Source organism: Aythya fuligula, chromosome 1, assembly GCF_009819795.1.
Source record: "Aythya fuligula isolate bAytFul2 chromosome 1, bAytFul2.pri, whole genome shotgun sequence".
Taxonomy (NCBI): Eukaryota; Metazoa; Chordata; class Aves; order Anseriformes; family Anatidae; genus Aythya; species Aythya fuligula.
Genome location: NC_045559.1, coordinates 83,318,454 through 83,339,879, shown reverse-complemented (window position 1 = coordinate 83,339,879; position 21,426 = coordinate 83,318,454). Strand labels below are relative to the sequence as shown.

Sequence of the window (21,426 nt, the reverse complement as noted above, 5' to 3'; positions counted from 1 at the left end):
GAGTTCAGTATCAAATGATTTATGAAAATGTGGCTTTCCTTTCATCTGAGAACCATTTAACCTGATCTGTGCTGTTTGGACTTTTTTCCACGCATGTAATTCTGTTCAGTGCCATACCTATACTCCTGAACAGGGCCTCTCAAAATGGGTAGGACAGTTTTCCCTCCACTCTTTCGATTTTCACAATCTTCATACTGTTGCAGTACTGTGCTTATATCCCCATCTCAGCATACAAACCTACTGTGCGTACCTTGCACATGACTATTTGAAAAACTGTTCCCATAACCCAGCAGTGAAAGGAAAAGGGAACAGTAATGACCTGTTCATAGTTCCTTTCATGCTGATTCATGCTGATACTGAAAATGCGTCTTTGCATTTTGAGCAAGGGGTTATAGAATCCAAACTGTAAACTTTCTCATGATTTTTCCACACCAAATGTCATAGAGGAGTGAGAGCAATGTGTTTCCTGTGCTTCAGAATTAGTTACAGGGTTTATTGTTTAAACAATCAAGTGTCCCGCATTTGATATAAATACACCTTCTGTCTTTGTGTACCTCAGGTGCTGTCACAGCAACTTTCCTTATAACATTTGCTGATGCATATCTGATGTGTACGGTTGGAGACAGAGTCTGATTGCAGCACAAGCGATCCCTGACCCCTGTTCCCTATCAGCACCAACAGAGGCCTGTTCATAACCTGATTTCTCTGTCCTTTCTTGATGCCAGGTAGATCAGCAGTTTTAGTGGTGGTAGTGTTGTTAGTGTTATTGTTAGCAATGTTATTGATAGTATAACAATATATTTTATATATTGGTCATACATTGGGCACAGATTGGTCATACCCGTGGATTTTTCTCACTGTAATGGACTGTTTGCAATGTGCACATACCTTCACTGTGTTGAGATACAGCATAGCCAATATGGTGTAACAAGGTTGTGATTTTTTGTGAATATTTCCTTTATTCTGATCAGAGATCTAGACAAGGTCCCACACTGTGACAGCCTTTGAGCTGTGAAACACTGCATGGTGAGACATCGTCCTGGTGTCATAGTGTATGGCTTCATACTGCAGGTCTCCAGGACACTTGAGCTCACTGGGTCAGCATGTCTGAGAGAACAGAGTTTTAATGCTACCCCGATGCACTCTCTCTTGTGGATGTGTTTGATAATCCAAATGCAGAACTGTATGCTTACTATGCTATTTAGATCTTCTCTTTCCCCTCCAATAGCAAGTTACTTCCTTTTCTTCTTTCTCTTCTATCCTCCTTCTCAGCCTCCTGAGCTTTGGCTTGCACAATTAATTCCCTTCACCAAAGTTCTAACTTTTAAGGGTGGTAAGCAACTCGTTATACCTCCTGACTGCAGGAATCTGACAAATGACTGAAGGTCTCCCCTTCGCATATCTTAGTAATAGCAGTGGTAGTAGCAGCAATAACATGTAATTAATGTACTGGAAATCTAGAGAGGACAGAGAAATTAGTATGTGTGTACAACCACTACAGCAAGAGGAGTACTGGTATGAGTGAAGAGGCATATGCAGCCTTTGCCACCATTCTTGAACAAAAACTATGTCAGATATGGGAGAGTAAGTGGAAGTTTTTAGCTGTTTAGCAATGTTTCACATTGCTTTCTCCTTTTCCTTCATATTGTATAGGTCTCAGTTACATGCCTTGCAGGTTTTGATAAATGAAGGTCATGAATTCACATGAAGCTGTCTTTCCTTCATGGAAACTAGCACATCTCCCTTTTCCTGCTGGATCCAGATAATGTGAGCTGTTCTATCAAGAACCAGACAAACAATCACTATTTCAGGTTTCTCTTCAGGGTTTCTTGCAGTCATTAGGCTCTGCAATCCTTCATCCTTTCTGACATCCCCCTGTGCATTTATTAGCTTTGGCTTCATCTTACAGATGGAGAAACTTAGAGAACAGCTTGAGCAGGGTCCCATCATAAACCCATGACAGGAGGAGCATGTGCATCCTGAGCATCCCTGGACAGACACATTTATACCAACTAGAAAGAAACCTATGGGAATTAGTAAGATGTTGTTTGCAATATCATCTAGCAATCTAGTCTAGCAAAAAATCTTGTTTGCAATCTTGTCTAGCAACATGGACTGCTGCAAAAATAATCTTTCCTCTGGGGATGTGAAGATTAAGATTAAGATTTGTGGAAGATTTTTTTCCTGATATCTTTTTCCTTTTTTGTGTTCCTGCCTGGGAACTGAAAGAACAGTGGATTGCTCTGGGTCTGAGGGAAAGGTGGGAGAATGGTCATGATAGCGGAAGCATTTAAAGAACTGAGTGTACATAAAAATTCAATTCTATACCTTTGGGCACTGAATTATTTACAGTAAACTTCCATTTAGACCTTGATGCCCATTTTTCATAGCTGCACATCTCAGAAATGCTAAAGTACAAGACTAAGTCAATACTCCTGTAAAAATAACATGTCAGAAAATAAGTTTTGGAGTCTGCTTATTTCCCACTAAAACAATACCAGTATCTATTTAAAGATTCTAGAAGTCTAATGAAAGGTCTGCTTCTATTAGTAAATGCTTTGCATGTTGTATTTTCTTTGTGGAAATTACCAGTCAAATTTCTGCATGGTTGAAAGAATATAACAGTGACTAGTAATATTAGTCACAGCAGGTCAACAAGAGGTCAGCTGGATCTGTGTAACCTGCTGCCAAGTTCAAAGGCCATTTTTACCCATAATTCACATACACACCAAGCCAGAAGTAACCTATTTGCAACCTTTTGTTGGATTCTTACAGTACAATGGAAAAGTATTTATCCACACAATTTCCATTCATGGAGATTGAAGGAATCCTGAAATCTTGCTTCAGTAAGACAAGTTTAGTGTCACTGCGTTCATCTGACTTTATCAGTGTTATCTCTATAGTACTGATAGAATACTCTCAGTTAACAAATGAGACCTTGTCTGAAGATCTAAGAGGTATTAGAAAAGATGGAGTGAGATGTGTTTGTCTCCATCCCATCTGATCCTCTTCTGCTAATCTGCCGATGCTGCTATTACTACAGGTGCAACTGGAAAGAACTGCATGCCTGCTGTCCATGTTAGTATGAGCTAAATTATCAAAAGTATTTCAAACACATTTGGAATCTAGCTCCTAAACAAGGCTTCCTTCCCTTCCTTTCCCCTCCAAAAGAAAGCCAACCCAATCTCAAGCAAATGAAGTGCAGGCCTAATGCTATAAATAAATATTCATCAGGAACATACATGTATGTCAGAAAGGAAAAGAAAAGCAGTTGTGTATCATGGGTCTGTTATATCTCAGTCACGTAACTCAGAGATTGAAAGTTCACAATCTCATGAAGCTTATCTTTAGAAATCTTCACCTTGGTAATGGAAACATATCTTAAAGTATTTTAAAATGGCACTCGTTTGAAATCTAAAATCTAGTCACTCTGCATCTGAGTGATACACATGCCATATGGAATAACAAGCATTCTTTGAAATCAAGAAGAAGACAGTTCAATTCTTACTGCTTTTGACAATACCACCTGAAATATTGCAGCATTTTAATCATTTAAAACGAATTGCTGTCAAAGGGACAGAAAACTCAATCTAACTTTTTTTATCCACTTCTATAATTTAATGTGAACTCGCTTATACTTATGTTTACACATACTAGAGTGTGTGAAAATCCTTACAGTTGTACTTCCCAACTTCTCGACAGTTTTCCCTTTAAATATATAAAAATGTTTTATTTTTTTCTGTTTTACACCAGAAGCCTGAATATTGTTCCTTGTTTCAAATCCTATTTTCATTTTAGTTAAAAATATCTGTGCACAGATTTAGATTTTTAAAAAGAAGTACCATAAAACCCCTTCTTGCTGCCATTATGATTCCCAGAGTTCATTAGAGACAGTGTGAGGCAGCTTGGTATGCCCAGCACATTTGGTTTTTGTACTTTGACTGCCTCATTCACTCTGAGACTTGCCCTTTTATTTCAGAGCTCTCCCATTGCCTTTCACTCCTTAATGGTTTGGAACTAGAGAACAAAAAAATCTAAATGACCAACTTCTAAATGTAACCCACATTCCCATGCTCTAAATGGTGTCCATTTTCTAAAGGGTGATCTTAGTAAAGCTAGCTGTCCCTTTGGTCATACATTATAACTAAGGATTTTTATTGGCCTCAACCTTTCTGACCTGAAGTTGCTCAAGAGATTTGTGCTGAAACCATGCTGTCTGTTGTTTGAAGTACAGCGTCAGAGCAGAACATCTTTTGGAAATTATCCAAAGATTTCTGGTGAAATGAAGTTGGATAAATTAAGTTTTTTAGGACCTAAAGATGAACCTTAGATGTGATATCTTTAGAATTTCTGAGTCCAGATAAGTCAGATAAAACTCTTAGAAAAGCAGTAATTTTGGTATGTTCATTCAGCTTGGAAGAAATCAGTCATGGGAAACATAAATTTTGGAAGCAATTCATTTAATCCAGTAATTAAAAAATGTCATATATCTCAGAAATTGAAAGGCCATGATTTTATAAACCTCGTTTTTAGAAACCTTCACCTTGGTATGGAAAAGCATTTCAAAATAGCACTTACTTGAAAACCAAAATCTACCTTTTTATATAGAATCTATTCTAGGGTCAACCATTTCCCCAGGCTCATCCTGTTCTGGATCCCATCAGTTTTTCCAATTAATCTCAAGCATAACAGCTTTGAAACCTTCCTGTTTCCAACTGCAACTCAACACTAAACTGTAAGCCAGCTGCTAACCTGATCTATAGTGCATTACAAGGAAAGGCAAGTGTCAGTTCATAGATGAGTTAGCCATTCCAGCTGAGTTATCCTAAAATGTAGCAGCTTAATAGACACACTACTGGTTGCTTTCAGAGTTTTACAGCTTTTACTGTAAGAGAATAGCACATGACAAAGTTACTTTCTTCCTGCTGCTTTCCATGAAGAAGCCTCTCTCTGTTTTGGGTTAGTCACTCACCCAACATCAGCTCCTATTCCATGTCAGAAAACACAGCTTCTCCACTTCAGAGAACAGAGAAAGCTTCAAAAAACAGTGTTTCAGTTTTACAGGCCAGCTCTGGTGGCAACTTCTGAGCTTGTGTCTAAAGCAGATGTATGAAAACACCATAATAAAGAGAATATTATTGTTTCAATGAGAACAATGAAGTACCTAATTAGCAAGTTAACAAGTTACACTAGGATTTATGCTTATAACATATCTCTGTTTGCTGATATAAACAGGTTGGCTGTGCCCTCTCTCACAGTGTGAAGTGGTGATATGAGGCCCAGTGTTACAGATGACTAAATTTTGAGCAGAGCATCCAGCAGCATGCCAGTGCTGTGTCTTATCTCACATTGCCTGCCTAAAGCCACCAGGCACTGGCACATTAGGTATCCCTGAGCCCAAGTTCCTGACAGCATCGTGGTCAGGCTTAGCAGACACTGCCATCTGCATTCAGAAATGTGTCAGAGGAGGCAGGCTGGAAGGAAATCTGGCAGGAGAAGCTCTGTGTTAGAGCATTTTCTGAAGAATCATGAGATCCAGGCCCAGTGTCCTCAGGAGAACCAACCCTCCAGGCATGTTCTCTTTTGACTTTCCCAGAATTTAAGGAACTTAGAAAAGGTCATCTTATCCTCACGACCTCTTAACTGAGCTCCCAAAATGATGTGTTGAAAAGCAGAACAAAATCTTTTCGCATATGCAAACCTTTCTTATAACCACTGAACAGACAAAAGCAAAAGTTTCTGAATTCAGCCGGATGCGAGACTGAGATGAATAGTGTAAGCTGCTTTTGCCTTCTGTGTCGAGAATCTTTCATTTTCCCCTTGTCTCAGCCCTGGTCTCATCTCCTCTGTTTCCCTCCTTCTCACTCTGTGTTATTTTTGTTTCACTCTCCCAGGTATAATTTCCGAGGCTTCCGCTGGCTCCAGGCTATGATCTTTGCCATAGAAGAAATAAACAGTAGCCCAAATCTCCTTCCCAACATGACCTTGGGATACAGGATATTTGACACTTGCAATACAGTCTCTAAAGCCCTTGAGGCCACTCTGAGTTTTGTGGCTCAGAACAAGATAGACTCCTTGAACCTGGATGAATTCTGCAACTGCTCAGAACATATCCCTTCCACCATTGCAGTCGTGGGGGCAACCGGCTCTGGGGTCTCCACCGCCGTGGCCAATCTGCTGGGACTCTTTTACATACCTCAGGTATGCTTTCACTTGTCTTGCTTAGATTACAGGTGTGGCCTGCCTCTCTGCTCTGCAGTGCTGCCAGGTGTATGGCGCAGCTGGGGATATTGCTGTTTGGAGAGGGGTACATTACAGAACAAGGATGGAGAACCACACTGCTGCTTATGTGCTCTGTCTCTGTTTCAAACATAAGAAGGTTTGGAAATGGAGAGGCCCTAACTGTATACAGTAACTGAATACATCCTAGGAGGGTTAAGGGGCAAGGCAATGATGGGAAGCACTGTCTTTCAGAGTGGGACAATGGTTTATATAACAGAAAACAGCCTTATTTACCTCCAAATGTACTGTGTCACATCAAAATGAATACTTTTATTAGTAACAGATACGAGCCTTTGGTCTCAGATGTGTCAGATACATATTTGGACCAGTACAGGCATATTCAGAGGCTGTGCCAGGTCCTCCGTTCCACTCTCTGCCACCCACCAGAAGGGCTCAAGCAAAGTTCAACCTCCATGGCTAGTTAGATCTTTGCCACTTCACATAGACCCTCAAGGAGAAGGTCAATACAAAATATGTGATTGTTTTCTTATGGGAGAACTATTTCTTGCTAGAAATTTGTAATTCCCCCCAAAAAAAGATTGCCAGGCAGCCAGTAATGACATCCAGCCAACAGCAATATTGTAGCCTAGGAGGAAAGTAGAGGTTTAGAAGGGTAGAGGATGAGCAGTTTAGCCTGTGACCACTGGTAATTTAGACAAGTCATTGTCAGGTGCCAACTATGACAGCTTAGTTGTGATGTTGTTTCACTGTGGTCACTTTCTAGTTATGCCCACCTTGCATGGAGCTTGGTAAGGCAGACCTCATTCATTGCCAGACACACTTACCTCTGTCAGTATCTCTGATTATTCAAGTAGGTGATCTGTAAAGTTGTTGTTTCTGCTGATCAGGTGCTGTGAAGGGTTGTTCTGGGCTGGCCTGCCTTTCTTTGACCTAGGGACTCCAAAACATGGTTTGTGAGAGTATGTGCGTATGTCCCAACTTGTTCCTGGGTCATCTGCGTGGCAGTGTAGTTGTGCCAGCTGCTGTGCCATAGCATCCTTCATGCAGTTTGCTGACTCTGTTGGGACCAGGGACAGTAACCACAGTCCCACGCTTTTGTTTGACAAAGCTGTTGCTCTGCCAAGACCCTAAGCAAAATTAGAGGCTGGCATATTATAGCCTAATGTTGCTGTTGTTGATTTTAGGTTTCCACACTGAAGACAACTTCTGAAAAGTGCTTGGCTTTATGCATTTAGGTGTTGCCTTGCATAGCCTAACGTTTCTTGTTCCCATTCTGAAATGAGTGTTGGTGCCAGAGCTTACAGAAGGCCTTGTGACAAGATTGCATCACACTGTTCTCTTACTCGGCCCTGAAAGGATATATCATTATTTCAGCCAGGGTTCTAATTCCCATCTATACCACAAATGAAGAAGGAAGAATTTTTGCCTGCCTGGTGCACTGTAATATATCTTGTCTACTTAATGTTCTTATTAGCCTGATTCCCTTGCAGGAATCTGAAGAAATGGACATTGGGTGTCTGAGCAGGAAAGAATGGTTTAAGCTACAACCAACATCTAGATATTGCCCAGAGCAGCATTGGAAGGTGGCGTGTAATAAACACTGTGGTGGCATTTTAAGTCATACTGTTAATTTACACAACATGTTACCAGGTTAACGAGGGCTACTGAGAAGGGTTGGTGGGTTTGACTGTACCTAATAGATGTTTGCAGTTCTCGGAGTTTTTCTTTGAACAGGGAATGATGTTTATGCTATAAGGAAGTAGCCTTTATCTAGTGGTTACAGAAATGGGTAGAGGTCAGTAGGTTCAGTTCGCAATGTGGAATGAAATTTCAGACAGGTGGCTGGAGTCTGACAACAGAAAGCAGGCTTTTAAACTGGGAGTTGTTGGGGAGCATTAGAATATGCATTATCACTGCCATTTACTGCAAGCCATTAGCAAATCCATGTTTAATAAACCCTACATTTCAGTATAAGATGGAAGTATATTTTACAGTTAATCTAAGGCTCATTACTCATCCTGTTGACATAGAAACCGAAAATGTTACGGCTTCTGTTCTATTTCTTAGTATCTTACTTCAGTGTACCCTATTAAATTGCTAGTGGTTAAGAATAAGGGGACTCATTAAAGATAGACTTTTTCACATTTAAAAGAGATGCCAGGACATTTGCTGAAGTTCCCAAACCAATGGGCACTGCTAAGGTCTAAACAGGGAAGCCACTGTGACCTCGTCTAAGGTCACCTCCCTTGGAGAATCCAGGCCTTGCTCTGGAACACAAATAACCCTGGAAAGGAAATTCACCTCTTACAGCACCTGCGGGATTGGGGTACTTTGCTTGTACCTTCTGGCATGAGGTTGCAGGAGATAAGGGTAGTTCTGGGTAGGAGCCTGTCCAGGGGAGAGCACAGCTCTGTGAAAGGACAATATGTTCCTGTGGCCCTTGAAACTGCACTAGGAAACCTCCTTCTTTTCTTTCTTCTTGCAGAAGCACTAAATGCCAGATTTTAAGGAAGAGATAAGGTTTTATGTAAATTTCCACTTTGTACAAAATGAACTGTTTATAGAAGACTTTTCAAAGTGAGAGGCAGTCCTAAAGAGTTCAGATACCAATCTCAAAATGCAAAGATAAGTGAGATTTAAAACTTCATATCTTTAAACTATTCTGTTTTGGGTTTTATTGTTTCCCTACTTACAGAACATCCAAATTATATCTTAAAAGCATATGGCACTTGTTCTGCATACAAAAAAGAAAACATTTCTTGATAGTTTTAGTAAAGGAAATAAAATCCCATTTTGATGGCAAAACATGGTGGCTCATAGAGTGAGGAATGTCTACTGGCTTCTTTGCTGATTATGTCCGGCAATCGGTAAATCATGCTAAGGTAATGACTAGCATTACCTCAACACTCCTCAGGGTCAAGGCCACTGATGCATATCACATCCTTACTTCAGCTGGCAGGGGTTGTAAATATGGCCTATGTAAATATGCCTATGGTTCCTGATGGAGCCTGTTTAAGGATGGGGACAGAGGTGACAGGAGAATCAGTGCCACCCATGGCTCACCTCCTCATCATTCTCCCAGGATGGTGTCAGAGTCATGCTCCCTCTGACCCTTGGCCTTACAGGAGGGCACACACTTGCTCCATCCACTGAGGTCTGAGCAGCTGCTTCTCCCTGTGTGTCTCTGTAGGACATCCAGAGGTACAAGTACATAGTCTCTTAGATCGTGTGCAACCACAGGCCAAGAGAACATGGCTGACCATGTGGTGCCAGTCTTCCGTTCATCCCATCTGAGGTTGTACAGGTTGACAGTTAATCTACGCAAATGTTGGCATTTTATTCCCAGGCAGTTCACTTCATGGTCTCGTTTACTTGTCTGCTGTGCTCTTGCAGGTCAGCTATGCCTCATCCAGTCGTCTTTTGAGCAATAAGAACCAGTTTAAGTCCTTCCTCCGCACAATCCCCAACGACGAGCATCAGGCCACCGCGATGGCAGACATCATCGAGTACTTCCGCTGGAACTGGGTGGGGACAATTGCAGCTGATGATGACTATGGACGGCCAGGGATTGAAAAGTTTCGGGAGGAGGCGGAGGAGAGAGACATCTGCATCGATTTTAGTGAGCTCATCTCCCAGTATTCAGACGAAGAAGAGATCCAGCAGGTGGTGGAGGTCATCCAGAACTCCACAGCAAGAGTGATTGTTGTTTTCTCCAGTGGCCCGGACCTGGAACCACTCATCAAAGAGATCGTCAGGCGAAACATCACTGGCAAGATCTGGCTGGCAAGTGAGGCCTGGGCCAGCTCTTCCCTGATAGCCATGCCAGAGTTCTTCCGTGTCATTGGCAGCACCATTGGGTTTGCACTGAAGGCAGGACAGATCCCAGGCTTTCGTGAGTTCCTGCAAAAGGTGCATCCCAAGAAATCCACCAACAATGGCTTTGCCAAGGAATTTTGGGAGGAGACATTTAACTGCTATCTCCCCGATGGGTCCAAAAATTCTCCAGCTTCAGCTTCCTTCCACAAGGCCCATGAAGAGGGCTTGGGCATTGGAAACAGTACAACTGCCTTTCGACCTCCATGCACAGGGGATGAGAACATCACCAGTGTGGAGACACCATACATGGACTACACACACTTGCGGATATCCTATAACGTGTATTTGGCAGTATATTCTATTGCCCACGCTTTGCAGGATATATATACCTGTACCCCTGGGAAAGGGCTCTTCACTAACGGATCCTGTGCAGACATTAAGAAGGTTGAGGCATGGCAGGTAAGTTCTTTGTTGCTATTAAGGCATACCTGTGCAAGATACTCATAGAAAAAAAGAAAAGCTGTCCTGGAGCGCCTCCAGGCTGCCTGGGGAGGGGTGCCTTTCACAATCCTGGGTCTTGGACAAACAGTCAGGCTCCTAGGATTTAGCATATCACTGCAGGCAATTTAGGTCCACCTTGCAGTGAAAGTAATTTGTGTAAGGTTTGCCTGCAGTGGAAGGGGTTTAAACTAAGTTAAATTTTCTTGTATTCGCTACAGGCCAAAAGTGCACACACACACAATTACCACAGCTTGGCTGACACAAGGTAATTTGATCATATATTAAGCCCTTACATAAACAAGAGGGTCTGGAGAGAACACATAAACAAGGAAAACAGTTTTTAGAGTTCATTGTCTTTGGCAAGCTCTACAGGTTTTGCAATCCCACAGCAATTTTCCATACAGGCCATATTTTTTTTCCACAGTTTTCAGCTTATATAGGATCAAACTAAAGCAGATTGAATAATGAAGAAAAATAATGTGTGGCCGTTGGGCAAATAATAGATAAATAATAGATGGCAATGGTATTTGTGAACTGATAAAATGATATTAACAACACATTCACTAATTCAGTTGATAAATTCTGCTCACTGGTTTATGGATAATATTCTGGCATTCTGGTCTTCTGATCCTTTATTAATACTCTATATCCTGTCATGCATTTGACTGTGCTATCTAATGCACTATTCATTGTGTGTTTAGACTATCCAGTACATTCTCAAATAGAAGGATTAGATTTAAGGTTAACAAATGAAAATATGCCAAATATGCAGCAAATTAGTTGCCCATTTCTGGTCATGACATAAAACTTGGATCCCAAACTGAAATCTGAAAGATTCTGAAATCAGAAGAACACTAATGAATGAAAAGAGGATCACAAGCATGTTTGTTTGTGTAATTCCCTCTGTCTGGGATAGACTAACCAAACTAGAGGCTGCCCATGACACAGACTTTGCAGATATTGGGTCAGCATTCACATGTGTGAACTGCAGTTTGGTTTCTGTCTGTTCTCGGTAAATGCATAAACATCAGTCAAAACAAAGTAAAAGATTCTTCTTGGCAGTTTTGAAAACTGCACTCTTTAGCTCTAGGTACCTAATTTGGGTCTGCCAAAGACATTTTACTTGGAGCTATTGAGTGCAGGTTTCGACCCTAGTGTAGAGGAATTCTGCAATTGCTGGCTCTGAGGTTTCTGTCTTTCAATGCTATTTTGCTTTTCAGGAGTATACTGGCAGAATTGGGCAAGTCATAGACAGATTTAGCTTTAATTTGTATTGCTAAAAGTGTTTCAGAATAAATATATTTTTAAATTTATTCCCTCATGCTTTGTCGCCTTGGAAAGAAAAAAGAATGGGATATTCACAATAAATTGCAGTAATGTGTTTGTTGAGGATTCCAAAACAGGGAAGAATGTCTTTTTTTTTTTATTTTATTTTCTTGTCTGGTACTGAAGGATAGCTATATCAAAATGTAAAGCACACTGATCCAGGCTTCCTGGCTTATAGCACCAAGAAAGAGTTGGGGGGAAGAACAGGACTGGATAGGAATAGCAGGTGCTACAAGGGAGCAGTGCATATCTGATATGACCACCATTATGTGGTGTTGGCTGTCAAGCATATTTGCTATTTGTGCATTTTTTCACTTCATTTCAACATCAAACTTATGAATAGCAGGTAAATGCCAAATCTGTGAGCACACCTACTTCACATTGTAGCTCATTGTAGCCCCTTGTAGCTCATTACATTCAGGAAGCTTTCCTTAGCCACAGGAGTAATGAGTTTACCTCACAAACCTCCATCCTCCAGCATCTCCAGAGAACACTTTTCTGAACAACCAGAATCTAAGACTGAAGAAAACCTTACTGCAGAAATTAACTTCCTGGAACACAGCAGTTCTGTGGCTGCTCACTTTTCATACAATCACTTCAATGGTTTCTTAGTAGAAAGCAATCAGCAGGAGTGAGAAAGGTGTTAGGAAGCCTCCCTGCCAGACACTGGAGGCAGCAGCCACTAAGTGTCTGAAATCACTGACCAGGTGGTGTGTGTGACAGACAATGCAATCCCTGTGAACTTGTGGCTCCATTATCCTGAATTCCTTTCCATGGTTGTCTTTGCCAGCAGGGTCAGTGGCTGGTGAGGATAAATAGTGTGTTCTGCTTTATAATTTCATATAGTTTGAATTTGTTTCTTTTCAGTGATATTATCCCACTAACTCATAAGAGTTATTTTTTTTTTTATTGTCTGCTAGTATATTATGTACTTAGAATACAAACCTTTTAGAGGAACTGTTATATATATTTTGTTCAGGGTGTTTGTGTGGATTTCTGTATAGAAATAACATTTTTATCTCAGTGATCATTTCATCTGAACTGGATAGCATGAGGCCTGGCACAGAACCGTGAGCCAGCTAGATACGCATTCTCATTCACTGGTGGACTGTGATATTTTTAGAAGCGTGTATTGAGTAAAGCTAATTCTGTTTGTTTCGCTGGTTCATGGACTTGCTTTCCCCAGACACAGGCTCTCCCATAAGCTATAGAACAGTATGGCAAGGGTACAGCATGAGCTCAGGCCTCCTGCACTGAAGCTTCTTCCCTACCTCTTTGTCCAGTTTATCAGTAACAGCTCCAATAGTCTGCTGTTACAGCCCCTCTTTTCTTAACATCTTCTTTGATAGAACAAATCCACATTTTTGAACAAACAGCTGATGGGCTTCTCTTTCTGTCTCAGAATAAAATTGTTGTGATTCAGTAGGGTTTTGAGAAGGCTCTTGCGAAGGCAAAAGTGTGCAGTCACAGGGTCATGGAGCAGAGCATCCTTAGATGGACTATTTTCAAGTTGTGATTTTACTGGAAGCTGTAAACTTTGGCAGGCTCATGAGTAAAAAATGAGATAGCTCTTCTAGTCACTGAGGCAAAGATGTACATGCTGAAAAATGGTCTGTCCAAATGGTTAGCAGATAAAGGACACACTCAAGTAAATTATGCCTGGTAAAGAATGCCTAGAAATCTGATTGACCTCAGACTTTGTGAAAAACTGCCTTATGCTGTTCAACCAAAATTTAAGAAAATAATTAAATAATTAGAAAAAATCAAATATGAATTGGCTTCAACTTATTGGATTCTGTGAGGCCTTAAAGAAGGGAGTGTTTCCTTAGATGACATACATCTCTCCAGACTTTTGAACCTAAGCGCTTATCTAATCAATTTTGTGTCTGTTGAACTATATAGGCCGGTTGGACAATTAAAATGGTGTACTGAAAACAACTGCGTTGTGAAATACAGAGCAAGATAATTTCAAAACAGGTATTAACTTAGGCTGGTATGAAACTTAGTCGTTCAGGAAGAATTGCTGAAGGCAGTTTCAGATCCTGTTGGGACTTTGAATAGACTGACTATAAAGAGTTGTTACTGGAAAGTGACAGCAAATGGGTGCAGAGAGCCTCATATATTGATTAGATCTCTGCACAGATGGGTAAAGATGGCATTAAACACCTCCCAGAAGAGACATTTCAATCAGATGTGGATTATGGTGCCTAAAAACACTGAGCTTGTAGGATAACTACTGGCTCTACTAATAGCTTTAATAATTGGACAATTCACAATATACCACTTAGAACTAAATTTAGACTTAAATTAATAAAAAGAACCCTATTTTAGGCTCTTAGATATTTTGCCATAACAGTTATTGTGTGGTATGTTGACATCCCAAGAGTATTAAAGCATCGTTTACTCAGTCAGGATTTCTGACGATAGATTCTTCACCATTAGTAAACACAGTTCCCTGGGCCCATGTGTGCAATGGATTAGTTCATATTGTGTTTGTTAAAAGTGGAAAACAAAGCAACTATGGCATTGGGTATAGACTAGGTGTCCACACTGGTCCTTTCATATGGTGGCTCTAGCTACAGATAGAAGCATATAGAGTACACTAGAGAGCACCATCCAATAGCACTGACAATGAGCTCTCCCTGTACTTGTGCTGCTGCTTTTGTCTGTATAGAGACAAAACCTTAATAGGAACCTCAAAAATGTTAAAATAGAGTCACTTGCTAAATGACTGTGCAGTTTACAATCCTTTGTATAATAAACCATGTAAATGTATATCACATTCAGGAGAGTAATCTTGATTCATCTAAGGCATGCTTTACATTAGATGTAAAGCCTGGGTATTTCACTTCTGAAGGGCTGTGCTTGCCAGCATACTTGTGTTGAACAAGATTTATTATCCCCAGCAGATGTGCTACCTAGCAGAGCTTTTTCTTTATTAGTACAGTCTATGGCAGGTCACAGCTCCTGTCACAGATCGTCTCTTATTTCTAGTTTGAATTTTTAACTAGCCTTTAGTTCCACTGGTCTCTATTTGGCCTTGTTCTATTAAAGTCCATCATATCTCTCAGTGAGGTGTTTATGCACATTGATAAATTATTCCTCAGTCTTATCTTGGTAATTTAAACAGAGTAAATTTAGTTCATAAGATACTTTATCTGGTTTATTTCTGTATCTTGTCCAGTTACTCATCCTTTTTGACACATTTTCAGCCTCAACCAGACAGTGGAAAAAAAGTCCCACATTTACATACACTTATTACTTCTTCATTTATACATGAACAAGTCACATTAGCCTTCCTTACCATGGTGGAAAGGCTGCAGTGAATTGCCTGTAATGCTTTACAGGATGTGATACCCTTTCTGTGCCTGTGGCAGGAATTTCTTATGCCTTAACACGTAAGTCTGAATTTTACCACATTAAACCCAGATGTGAGAGAGCAACCTAGGGGGAATGATTTGTCTTTGTTGTTATTTACCCTTACATTAATCCATTTGTTTTCTGCAAGTTCTCCCAGCAGCACTTCTGTGTTTGCTGCCAGAGTACTGAAGGACATATTGGATAGCTGAGTTGTTTACTGAGCCTTGAGGAATTCTCTGTGAATGGATGGTTTGCTTTTAGAAATCTGCTGGTAAACCTTTAGGAGGATGCTTTACATTAAATGTAAAGCCTTGGTATTTCAATTCCAAAGGGTTGTGTTTGACAACCAAACTTGTATTAACAAGACCCTTATTTCTCAAAGCTTTACTGACTGGTAGCAATTATGTGTCTGTCCTGTAATTTTGTATTAATTCATCCTCAACCCCTAACTCTTGTTTTCCCATTGTTTTTCTTGGGAGTGAGGTCAGGTTAACCAGTCTGATTACAGAGGAGGACATACCTCTGCCTTTTATTGTCTTCCTTTGGCCCCTGTTGCAAGCCCATCAGAGGCTGACTCTAGAGTGTCCCTTTGAGCAGTGGTGCATGTCCTACATGGGCTGATACAGAGGAAAACTTCAGACATGCTCCTGGCTATGCATTACACTTGAATGTATACTAGAAATGTGGGTTTTGATTGCTGTGGAATAATATTAGGTAGCATACTGACTTTGTCATTCAAGGCCAGTGGCATTTTTATGTGTATATTGTAATCCAGCTGTATTAGCACTCTTCTTATTGCTAGTAGAATGCTGTGAAGAACTGTCTGCTTCTGTCAGTCTTTTAGATCCAATTTAAATTGCTCAGGCTGTTCTCTAATCTCTTTTTAAGGACCTTCCACTTCCATTAATGTCATATTATGGCTTCAAAGCAAGTGCCCTTGGGATAAGAACATCCTGTGTGTTTTTCTTTCTGATAGTGAGTGCAATAACACATCACTCATTCTGCTTTCCTGCTCCTTCACCATCCTCTTTATCTGTCTCTTTCAATCTTACGTCATGAGGGTCTGGCATACGTGACACCCTCTTCATTTTAATACATTCAAGACGTTTCTTAATACACCAAATGATTTTTTCCTATTTGTTCTCCAGGAGTTTGTATATTTGTTCTACTTTCCATCAGTATAATACTTGTGTTTCAGAGTCTTGTTTGAATGATCTCTGTTGAAGCAACACTCAGAGCACACCACAATAAACAGTGCTCTTTGAGATTTATTTGTATGATGAAGTCAGTGACATATCATTACCACCTAATTAATGAGCTTTTGTTTTAATGAACACAGACAAAACCTCTGAACTGATACTGGGTTTATCATGTATGCAGATCAGGCACAGTTGTTCCATCATTTCCTCTAGATTTTCAGTGGATTTTCTCTGTTCTGTTGGATACAGAGACCTCCATTATGACTGGCCTACACTTGTACATTACTGAGTCAGGTGACTAGTCAGAAAACTGTTTGATTTTTTGTATCCTTATATTCCAGGCCCAGGGATTCCCCATAGACATGATTTCTTCCTTTTGCTGACATGATTTTTGTCCTAAGTAATAGCAACTACATTAATTCCCACTGTATTTGTAAGGAGGGGAAAGATGCTGTCATTACAGGCATTTTTCTCCAGAAGTATAGGATCACAGACTTCCAGATGCATATTTAAATCCTACAGGCACTCCTCTTCATTGGTGGATCAGATGAAGTCTTCTTGGGATGGCACTGAACTGGGACCAAGGCTACCTCAGATGCCTTCGCTGCTGAAGTTACTCGGAGGAAGGACTCTTTTGGACTATACAGAACTAATCATACAATTTCATGCTGTGGGCTATACAAATATCTTGAGTTACCATCATACAGCTGGATTTTCGTTTAAATCAGAAAGAGGGAAAAACGTCAGAGTTAAAACTCTTACCTTAGAATTAACCTAAGATTATTCTGAAATAGTGTTAAAACTTATTGCTATTGTCACCTCCATTCTCCCCTAGAGTTAATCAAATTCACTAGCTTCAGTTAAATCCAAGTTAGTTGCAACAACATTATCCAAATAAACATTTTGAAAGACTCAAAATGAAGTGAGTCTTTTTCCCATTAAAAAGTAATTACAATTAAAAATAGAACTGTGATTTGAAGGTCACATCTTTAAGTCTGACTTTAAAAAATACATTGCACTGAATTTCAATTGACTGGATTTCACATGCTGTTTTCCTACATAAATCTTTGAAAACTCCGTGGTTGAGATGTAATGCAGAGGATGTTGCCACTCTGTTTATTTGCTCTTGTATTACATACATTCAATCAAAGCTAAGCAAATGAAAATTTTCCTGCTACACTTTTGAGCAAAATCATCATCCTTTATCATAGCATCCTTAAATGATGTGTTATTCACTACCAGCTTTGCATTATTTCAGTACCAGCATTCTATGGACAAGTGCTCATAGAATGGAAAAAACAATTTCACAAATGCTCAAACACAATGTACTTTACAGCTGTTCTGCACATGGCCAGCATTAATTTTTGAGGACCTTCAGGAAACAAAATATCTTGGTCCCATGTTTACTATGTCCTGTGCCCTCCTAACTGATAGTTATATTATCTGAAAAAACAGCCACACAGTGGCTGTAAGATCATACTGTATGATCATTTCTTGATTCCTTTGGGAACTTCTATGACTGGGCAGATAGTTCTTTCTGAAGCATAGAATCACAGAGTCATAGAATGGTTTGGGTTGGAAGGGACCTTAAAGACCATCCACTTCCAACCCCTTTTAGGCTTCCGCTTTTGAGTTTTTTTCTGGTCATCCTTGTAAACATAATACCTTAGTAAATTTGACCCTAAATCAGATTGGCCCTATTTTATATCATTTCTCATTTTGAAACATATGTCTTTAACACGTTTGGTCTAAGTGACCTGTTCCACTGCTGTTACTTCTGTCCCCTCTCACTATCAATAAACCATCAAAGCTGCTACAGCTTTGAATCAGCAAAGCAGCGTCCTTTGATTGTTAGCTACAAAAACACGTAAACTAACCCATCAAGCCCAGTTACAGTCAAACAGACTTACAAACAGTCCTTGTTGTAAGAAACTCTAGGCTTCCTCAGTTTCCAAGCAGACTGAGCGCTCAAAGCATAGCACAAGATACAGAGAACACCAAGAACCTTCCACTGAGCAGTAAGTGAGGTGTTTCCAATGCATTCCATCTAAGCTGCTCTATCTTCCAATTTCACAACAGTCTGATGTCCTACACTTGTCTAAATCCCTGAATAAAGTCAGCTGGCTTTGCAGCAGTCTCTGCTTCTGTATGAATGTAAATCACCTCTTTCCTACAAATCACTACATGTGTCATAAACTTCCTCTGCCTCCTCCCTCGAGTAAAATAATTCTGCACTTTTTAATTTCTCATCAAATGGAAGTCAAACTGGCTGTCTAAGAGTTATCATCACCACCTCTGGACTGCTCTAATCTTCTTTTAATTTTATTCTTTTTTTTCTGATCAAGCAACTAGAACTAAACACATTTTCCAGGGAAAACTGTATTATTGAGGTACATATTGACACCATATTCTCAGCATTATTCTTTCTCAGTCTATTCTAATATTTTGTTTGCTTTTTCAACTACATAAGACAAAGCTTTTTACTGTGCTGCCTACAGTAACAAATGGGTCTTTGTCTTAAGTGGTTACAATTAATTTAGCTTCCAGTAAGGATCACGAATAGCTTAAATTCTTACTTTAATATATGGCACATTGCATTTTTCATATACATTTAGTATTCAGTCACATTGTCTGCTGACCTACCTAGCTTTATGAGGATGTCATTCAGCTCTTATCGAAGCATAACAACAGAATCACAGAATCACAGAATTTTCTAGGTTGGAAGAGACCTCAAGGTCATCGAGTCCAACCTCCAACCTAACGCTAACAGCCCTCCACTAAACCATATCCCTAAGCTCTACATCTAAACGTCTTTTGAAGACTTCCAAGGATGGTGACTCCACCACTTCCCTGGGCAGCCTGTTCCAGTGCCTCACAACCCTTTCAGTGAAGAAGTTGAATGATTTTGAGTTATTCTCAGCCTTTGTACAGCTAGTCCTGAATCTTGAACTGAATGCTTTCTTTCATGTTTTTTTGAGCCTCTGGTAGATTTAGCATTTTACCAGAGCTGGGATGTCCACCCTAGCTTGCCTGAATTGCTTTGCAGTATTGTCAGTGAGTCTCTGACTATCAGTATTCCCTCCCTTCTACTCTGGCACCAGCCTTTTGCCTAGAGATAAACTCCTTTTGTTAATCTGCAGTGCTGGCAACCTGACACTTTCCATCCTGAAGAACAGCCTAGTCCTTGTACAGTAGGCAATGACTAGTCTTCATTATTCTAGCATGAGGTGCCCAGTAACCCACCTACAGACCTTGTGCATGGGGCTGAAAATGCGTTACAGAAAGACATCCCAGGATCTTTTCCAACAGAATGACCAATTGGTCCTGCATAAAAACCAGCAAGAACAAGATGGTCCAAAATAGAGAAAGCAGCAGGAGTTATACATTGGGATACACAATAAAAATTAGAGCTTTGCTAGCATGAGGATAAAGATAGATACATAGAAGGGAAGGAATGGAGGAAAAAAAAAAATCCCTATTGCTGCAGGGAACATTGCCTTTATGGCATTTTATGAGTTGTTCTTTCAGACGTGCCATGCACATATTTCTTCCTGGTACTTGCCAATTGGAAATCAAATGCTGTATGCCATGACCACTGGGTTAATACAATAGTCTTACAGCCCAGAAAGCCAGCCACATCCTGGTCTATATTAGATATAAGGAGAAAATTCTTTATTCTGAAGGCACTGGAACAGGTTTTTCAGAGAGGCTGTGGATGCCCCATTCCTGGAAGTGTTTAAGGCCAGGTTGGATGGGGATTTGGGCAACCTGGTCTAGAGGAAGGTGTTCCTGCCCATGGCAGGGGGGTTGGAACTAGATGACCTTTAAGCTCCCTTCCAACCAAACCTTTCTATGATTCTATGAAATCTTTCTTTAAACACTTCAAGAGTAGGAGTGACTGCAGATAATCATAGATAATCTGACCATAGATAATCACTGCAAAAGAAAAGGTAAGGCCATAGCAGGAAAGAGAAAAAAAAAAAATGTGTGTTCACTATGGAAGAACTTGAGAGAACTTGAGAAGGTTCTTGAGTTTGTTCATTTATAGGGGACTTCTAGAGGATCTGTCTGATATTGCAGTGCATGTAGAAGAAGCTAGGGGACACAGGAGCATTCAAAACTTAATAACTACGTGCAAGTGAATAACATTATCCCAAGAGCTCTGCCAGAACTCATAGATGAAGTAGATGAAGTCCTGGCTATGGTGCCCAAACTCTTGTTTAAAACTGTGTTGGGACCCGAGGCCTACAAAGATAGCAGGTGTGAAAATCATTTTTTAAAAACTCTGGAGGAGATCCAAGCAACTAGCAAAGACTGACTGAGCCCATTATTAGAAATAGTACTTTAATAATAATAATAATAACAACAATAATAATGATAATAATAATAAAGCATGGAGGCAAAACAGAATATACTGAGGAGTTGGCATGACTTTTGTGAAGAGAAGTCCTATTTTACAAACCTCCTGAAGTTGTTTGAAGGCATCAGGCTGCATGTGGATAAGGGAGATCCTGTTTGTAGTGACAGCTCAGGCTTCTAGGTGGCTTCGTAAGTTTGCCACCAAATTCATTCCTTTCATGGATAAACTGTTGTTTGAAAGACAATGAGCAAAGGAAAAAAACAAATGGTTGGTTCTGACTAATCACAAATGATATCTTCAAGACTGAACAGGTCCTCAGGTGGACTGCTCAGTTCTGGCTGAGCAATAATCAAAGAAGCAAATGGAGTGTTAAGAATGGTCATACTGGAAAGGGGGCGGAGAGGAAAACTGTGCTGGAGCCATCTTATTAAGCCTTGGTGCATCTCACTTCAAAAATATGCAGATCTCTGAATGGATGAGGTAGACTGGGAAAATTTGGAGAAGAGTCAATGGAGCAGCTTCTGTATAAGAAGCAGCAAAGTCAGATAGGACTCATCAGCCTTGGAACGAAATAGCTGAAGAGAGATCTTACAAAGGCTTGTAAAATCCTGAGATGTATGG

The 21,426-nt window shown here is 40.2% G+C and overlaps 1 protein-coding gene across 1 annotated transcript in view; it reads left to right on the top strand.

The window, feature by feature from the left end:
- Window positions 1-21,426, top strand: part of CASR (calcium sensing receptor) — a 73,230-nt gene that overhangs the window by 38,534 nt on the left and 13,270 nt on the right. Inside the window, exons 3-4 of the mRNA XM_032207955.1 lie at window positions 5,895-6,201; window positions 9,637-10,518. Of these exons, the coding sequence (XP_032063846.1) occupies window positions 5,895-6,201; window positions 9,637-10,518 (1,189 nt within the window). The remainder of the gene's footprint in view (window positions 1-5,894; window positions 6,202-9,636; window positions 10,519-21,426) is intronic.